Genomic DNA, 6,785 nt, shown 5'->3' with positions numbered 1-6,785 from the left:
AGCTGGCCTTCAAACCTCTCCTCCTACAAACCTACCTAGGCTAGGCCTAGCATAGAACAAATTTACAACAAATGGCAAAACATAGCGTTGACCCTGTTATTATCAATACTAGCCTAGCTGACTGTGATATCTGTAGGTGTTTACAAAAACAGTATAAAGTGAGATGTAAGTAAATAGAATAGCATACCTCTCTAATGATGTACTAGAGGCCTACCTATAGCTAGAGCCTAGGCCTACCTACTATATTATTATTATTACTTTAGGCCTAGCTAGTGCTAGGCCTACTTTTGACTGATACCTACTGTAGCTAGGCCTAGCGACTAGAATGAGTCCATACTAATGACTAGCTAGTACAACTAACTAGCCATTATTGGAATGATGATGAAAGGCATTTATTGACCATTTGTATCTGTTGTAATTATTATTAGGCCTTAGTTAGTTTAGGAGGACATGGTTAGAGAGGAGGAGGCTTTCCCTTGCTTGGGCTGCCTATGCTATATGTCTGGTTAATTGGTGTTTTTAATGCTAAAATAGAGAGTTGGCAGTGTTGGTAAATTATTTTAACAACATTGAATTTCTTATTTGAAGTTTCAGAAAGTACCCCCAAGGATACTTGCATCTTTCCACTTTCAACTGTCACATTTTTACTTGTAAGAGCTGATGATGCCACCACTACTATCACTCAACTGCCTAATTCAGGTCAACAGGTTGACCTTTCACTTCAGATGATTGGCAGGTGAAGTTTAGTTTGGGGAGAAAATAAATTTGTGATCTGCAATCAAGAGAAACAACACCTTTTACACAAATGAAAATTAGTTAAACATAAAGACCCATTCAGGTTTAGTTAATTACTGGTGTAAGTTGGTGACATGAACTACCCACTGATATCATGGCTGTGGCCTTTGACAACCCAGTGGCTTGAACAGAGATTGTTCCCTTTCTTGCGAAAACCGGACCACTTTATTTCTCGTGGCTCCATCACTGGAGATCAACAGAGGAAGGGTAGGGAAAGGCTTGTTGGGTGTGGGTATATATTACATAGGCTAATTTGCCTCTTGTGACCCACAGTCAGAATTATGCCTTGTAGCCCAGAATGGTATTAAAGTCCTTATTTGATCAATACTTTTGCTTCAAAAACTTTCACAGATGTTGCATTTGCTCAATCATATGGCAATGCGTTGAAGAGACAAGAGCTGGAAGGAGTAACAACACAAAATGTAACCACTGCATAATATTTTTGTCGACAGGTTGAAGCAACTACAAAGTGGTCATCAGAACTGCTACTTAATTCTGTCATCTGCTCTGCATGAACAGAGGGAATTGTCTCTCATGTTTGCCATACAAAACAGGTAAGTTTAAAGGTATAGTAATGAGCAAACCACTAATTACCCAATAATATTGCTATATATGCGCATATATTGCATTATAATCATCTTATAGACGTATAGTAACCATTTACGTCGAAAAATAAAAAGGTTGAAATTTGGCCATTTTCCGAAAAAATCCCTTACTTTAGTACAGGGATTTTTTCCAAAAATGGCCAAAATAAGCACTTTTTAAAATAGTGTTATTATGCAATAATATTGCTATATATGCGCATATATTGCATTATCATCATCTTATAGAGTGTTTGCAACTATTTATTTTGAAAGATAAAATGGACGAAATTTGGTCGTTTTTGGAAAAAATCCCTGTACTATAATAGGCCTACAGGGATTTTTTCGAAAAATGGCCAAAATATCCACTTTTTAAAATAGTGTTATTATGCAATAATATTGCTATATATGCGCATATATTGCGTTATAATCATCTTATAGACGTATAGTAACCATTTATGTCGAAAAATAAAAAGGTCGAAATTTGGCCATTTTCCTAAAAAATCCCTTACTATAGTACAGGGATTTTTTCGAAAAATGGCCAAAATAAGCACTTTTTAAAATAGTGTTATTATGCAATAATATTGCTATATATGCGCATATATTGCGTTATAATCATCTTATAGACGTATAGTAACCATTTATGTCGAAAAATAAAAGGTCGAAAATTGGCCATTTTCCTAAAAAATCCCTTACTATAGTACAGGGATTTTTTCGAAAAATGGCCAAAATATCCACTTTTTAAAATAGTGTTATTATGCAATAATATTGCTATATATGCGCATATATTGCGTTATAATCATCTTATAGACGTATAGTAACCATTTATGTCGAAAAATAAAAAGGTTGAAATTTGGCCATTTTCCGGAAAAAATCCCTTACTATAGTACAGGGATTTTTTCAAAAAATGGCCAAAATAAGCACTTTTTTAAATAGTGTTATTATGCAACAATATTGCTATATATGCACATATATTGCGTTATAATCATCTTATAGACGTATAGTAACCATTTATGTCGAAAAATAAAAAGGTCGAAATTTGGCCATTTTCCTAAAAAATCCCTTACTATAGTACAGGGATTTTTTCGAAAAATGGCCAAAATAAGCACTTTTTAAAATAGTGTTATTATGCAATAATATTGCTATATATGCGCATATATTGCGTTATAATCATCTTATAGACGTATAGTAACCATTTATGTCGAAAAATAAAAGGTCGAAAATTGGCCATTTTCCTAAAAAATCTCTTACTATAGTACAGGGATTTTTTCGAAAAATGGCCAAAATATCCACTTTTTAAAATAGTGTTATTATGCAATAATATTGCTATATATGCGCATATATTGCGTTATAATCATCTTATAGACGTATAGTAACCATTTATGTCGAAAAATAAAAAGGTTGAAATTTGGCCATTTTCCGAAAAAAATCCCTTACTATAGTACAGGGATTTTTTCAAAAAATGGCCAAAATAAGCACTTTTTTAAATAGTGTTATTATGCAATAATATTGCTATATATGCACATATATTGCGTTATAATCATCTTATAGACGTATAGTAACCATTTATGTCGAAAAATAAAAAGGTCGAAATTTGGCCATTTTCCTAAAAAATCCCTTACTATAGTACAGGGATTTTTTCGAAAAATGGCCAAAATAAGCACTTTTTAAAATAGTGTTATTATGCGATAATATTGCTATATATGCGCATATATTGCATTATCATCATCTTATAGAGTATTTGCAACTATTTATTTCGAAAAATAAAATCGTCGAAATTTGGTCATTTTTGGGAAAAATCCCTGTACTATAGTACAGGGATTTTTTTCAAAAAATAGCCAAAATATCCACTTTTTAAAATAGTGTTATTATGCAATAATATTGCTATATATGCGCATATATTGCGTTATAATCATCTTATAGACGTATAGTAACCATTTATGTCGAAAAATAAAAAGGTCGAAATTTTGCCATTTTCTGAAAAAATCCCTTACTATAGTACAGGGATTTTTTCGGAAAATGGCCAAAATAAGCACTTTTTAAAATAGTGTTATTATGCAATAATATTGCTATATATGCGCATATATTGCGTTATAATCATCTTATAGACGTATAGTAACCATTTATGTCGAAAAATAAAAAGGTTGAAATTTGGTCACTTTCCTAAAAAATCCCTTACTATAGTACAGGGATTTTTTCGAAAAATGGCCAAAATATCCACTTTTTAAAATTTGATTATTATGCGATAATATTGCTATATATGCACATATATTGCATTATCATCATCTTATAGAGTATTTGCAACTATTTATTTCGAAAACTAAAATGGTCGAAATTTGGTCATTTTTTTGGAAAAATCCCTTACTATAGTACAGGGATTTTTTCGAAAAATGGCCAAAATATCCACTTTTTAAAATTCAATTATTATGCAATAATATTGCTATATATGCACATATATTGCAATATAATCATCTTATAGACGTATAGTAACCATTTATGTCGAAAAATAAAAAGGTCGAAATTTGTCCATTTTCCTAAAAACAGGGATGGCCAAAAAATTTGATTATTATGCTATATATGCGCATATATTGCATTATCATCATCTTATAAACTATATATGCGCATATATTGCATTATCATCATCTTATAAACGTATAGTAACCATTTATGTCGAAAAATAAAAAGGTCGAAATTTGGCCATTTTCCTAAAAAATCCCTTACTATAGTACAGGGATTTTTTCGAAAAATGGCCAAAATAAGCACTTTTTAAAATAGTGTTATTATGCAATAATATTGCTTTATTTGCGCATATATTGCGTTATAATCATCTTATAGACGTATAGTAACTATTTATGTCGAAAAATAAAAAGGTCGAAATTTGGCCATTTTCCTAAAAAATCCCTTACTAACAGTACAGGGATTTTTTTCGAAAAATGGCCAAAATATCCACTTTTTAAAATTCAATTATTATGCAATAATATTGCTATATATACGCATATATTGCATTATCATCATCTTATAGAGTGTTTGTAGCCATTTATTTATAACATATGCATATATCGCATTTCGCCATTTTTTGAAAAATATTTGAACTTTGTCTTTCCAGTGTTTTTGCTAGTAAGATGAAGATACTACCCTCACATAGTGATAGTGAAACAGCTAAAATAATGGCCATGATTGCAAAGGTTAGTTAGCATACATACAGCCAGGTTAGTATTACTTTAGTACACCTCTCTTCAACAAGAGAGAGAGTAACTTAAAATGTTATTAAAAAGGCAAACAATGGCATTTTTTTTCTTCCAGGCCAAAGGAAAGCATGCATCAGGAATTTTCAAACAGAGGTTAGATACACTTGCTACGAGACACGTAGATGATGCAATGATATTGGGAAGTCTCTCGGGAATTGGTCTCACGGATCATCATATCCTTTTTTAGCGCCTAGTTATACGTACAGCGACTGTATGTATATTCCCTACATATTATATTCACATCCGACAATAAAGAGCCCAGCAAATTGAGCGAACATTAAAATAGTTAGTATAGAGTTATGTATTTGTTCTTAACTGTCAGCTTACAGTGCTTTGTTCTTCAGCAAGGCTGCGGTAGTCTTTCAAACATTGTGAATGCTACAAAACAACAACTGCTGGATCATACGAGTCTAGCATCAGAAACAGCCGAGAAAATTGTAAATTTCTTTAGTGCAGAAACATAATTGCTATTATTAGTATGTACTGTATTCTTATTGTAAAAAAAACCCTAAGGAATACAATTACATTCCATAAACTGAACTCACTTTATTACTGTTAGGGTATTTGGCACACTAGTTATGGAAGTTGAATAAGGTATGCAATTGTAATAGTTCTTCTGTAATACGTTTTATTCTCTTCTGCACACAAACATTTTGTTTTATTTGACGTTCAAAAATCCAATTCTATAATTAAGTTGTTGAAATATTTCATTTAATAAATCATCTATTATTCTGGAAAACACTCTTTCGATCACTGCAGTAACATTCCATCACTGCAGTAACATTTCCTCCGCTTTTTTTTAATAAACATCGGCTTACTTTTAATATAAAGTTCTATTCAAATGGATAAGTTTCAAGAACTCTACCAAAAGAAGAAAAACTTAGAGCCAAGCTTTGAAGGAGGTAGGTTATCGGGTATCTCAATTTCAGGGGTGGGTTCTGGTTTTGGCCGTAACGTACGGACAGGCAGTGGACGATCGGTCTTGTGGACTGTTACCTATAAAACAGCATAAATATAAATTAGAATTAGTCAACTCGTACAGATTAACCATTTCACCTAGCCCTTATATTCAAACATGCAAATGTCTACTGAAGTGAAAACATTTACAAATGTAGCACTAACTAACCGTGTTAATTTCACCAAGCTTAGGTCGAATCCAGCCAAGTTCATCTAGTACACATTTATCAAAATCAGCTTGCTTTTGACGACATCTGAAAGAAACATAGTAAATGACATTATTATTAGTAAATGATCAAATATTATATTAATAAAGAAGAAATTATTATTAATAAATCATATATACATTATAATTAGGCTTAATATAAATGAAAATCCATCAGATAATAATCTTGAAAAACAAGATATCCAAGCAGCAAAATTAAAAGTTTAACATACTTGTACAGTTTTTGTTGTCTGTAGTCGAGACACGTCCAGTATTCTGTGAACGAATCGTTGCAATGTTTCCTTAACTTTTGGAAGAAGTCAAAAGCGCACACGGTCACATCATTGCCTTCATTCAAGCACTTGCGAGGATCCATTTCTTCTGCTTTACATAATTTGAACTCCTGAAACAAAAAATGTAAGAACATGGAGGATGCATCATGTGATTCTACCGGCATGCCATGCATGGTCTATTTTATTATTTTATTTATAGGATAGGCTAGGCCTAGATGACAGACACCAACTATTAATAATAATAATAATAATATAATAAATATGGCCTCACTCAGGGGAGGGCCTTACTGGTCTATAACCTGATCAAGTGCTACTACTAGCCTACGTCTCTCCTCAAGGCCTAGCCTACTATTAGGCCTAGGCCGGATTCAGGCCGGTCACCACGCTGAGTGCACCGTACCTAGCTCTAGCTAGTCCTTAGATTTAGATCGATTATTAGAGCCTAGCTAGAGTGAGGCCTAGCCTACCTTATTTTGTTTGTCACAATAGCGAGCATAATGGTGAGCTCCTGCTTTTAAAGCGGACGACGTTAATGGCACAACTGGAACATCTAACTCTTCATCACTTGGTAAATGAATAATATTTGGGGTAGACATTATAAACGCTAAACTAATTTAATTTTTAGGAACAATTTTTTATGCCAGTTTTCCGATCACAGACCAAAAAGCGCCCTCTAATAAATTCCCAGGTTTGCTTAAAGAGGGCG

The 6,785-nt window shown here is 32.7% G+C and overlaps 2 protein-coding genes across 2 annotated transcripts; one reads left to right on the top strand and one right to left on the bottom strand.

Moving 5' to 3' along the window:
• Positions 1-5,157, top strand: LOC144858668 (protein SPO16 homolog). Its single transcript, XM_078714769.1, has 6 exons — positions 1-165; positions 589-736; positions 1,248-1,349; positions 4,483-4,561; positions 4,680-4,798; positions 4,953-5,157. Exons 1-6 carry the CDS (start codon positions 72-74, stop codon positions 5,086-5,088), a joined length of 678 nt encoding a protein of 225 aa, XP_078570895.1. The 5' UTR covers positions 1-71; the 3' UTR covers positions 5,089-5,157.
• Positions 5,146-6,739, bottom strand: LOC144858678 (NADH dehydrogenase [ubiquinone] 1 alpha subcomplex subunit 8-like). The gene is made up of 4 exons (XM_078714779.1): positions 6,547-6,739; positions 6,020-6,189; positions 5,751-5,835; positions 5,146-5,620 (listed from the first exon to the last, which is right to left on the bottom strand). Exons 1-4 carry the CDS (start codon positions 6,673-6,675, stop codon positions 5,486-5,488), a joined length of 519 nt encoding a protein of 172 aa, XP_078570905.1. The 5' UTR covers positions 6,676-6,739; the 3' UTR covers positions 5,146-5,485.
• Between the last annotated feature and the right edge of the window lie 46 nt (positions 6,740-6,785).

The sequence above is a fragment of the Antedon bifida genome, chromosome 1, assembly GCF_963402885.1.
Source record: "Antedon bifida chromosome 1, ecAntBifi1.1, whole genome shotgun sequence".
In the NCBI taxonomy this organism is placed as follows: domain Eukaryota; kingdom Metazoa; phylum Echinodermata; class Crinoidea; order Comatulida; family Antedonidae; genus Antedon; species Antedon bifida.
The sequence above is the reverse complement of the archived record's forward strand: the minus strand, read 5'-3'. Positions and strand labels throughout refer to the sequence as shown.

Excerpts from the sequence above, each read along its gene's own strand:
- LOC144858668 (XM_078714769.1), top strand. The coding sequence starts at position 72 with ATGGCAAAACATAGCGTTGACCCTGTTATTATCAATACTAGCCTAGCT. Across the intron at positions 737-1,247 it reads TCACTTCAGATGATTGGCAG|GTTGAAGCAACTACAAAGTG; the intron begins GTGAAGTTTAGT and ends TTTTGTCGACAG. Across the intron at positions 4,562-4,679 it reads TAATGGCCATGATTGCAAAG|GCCAAAGGAAAGCATGCATC; the intron begins GTTAGTTAGCAT and ends TTTTTCTTCCAG.
- LOC144858678 (XM_078714779.1), bottom strand. The coding sequence starts at position 6,675 with ATGTCTACCCCAAATATTATTCATTTACCAAGTGATGAAGAGTTAGAT. Across the intron at positions 6,190-6,546 it reads ATTGTGACAAACAAAATAAG|GAGTTCAAATTATGTAAAGC; the intron begins GTAGGCTAGGCC and ends TTTTTGTTTCAG. Across the intron at positions 5,621-5,750 it reads AGCTTGGTGAAATTAACACG|GTAACAGTCCACAAGACCGA; the intron begins GTTAGTTAGTGC and ends GCTGTTTTATAG.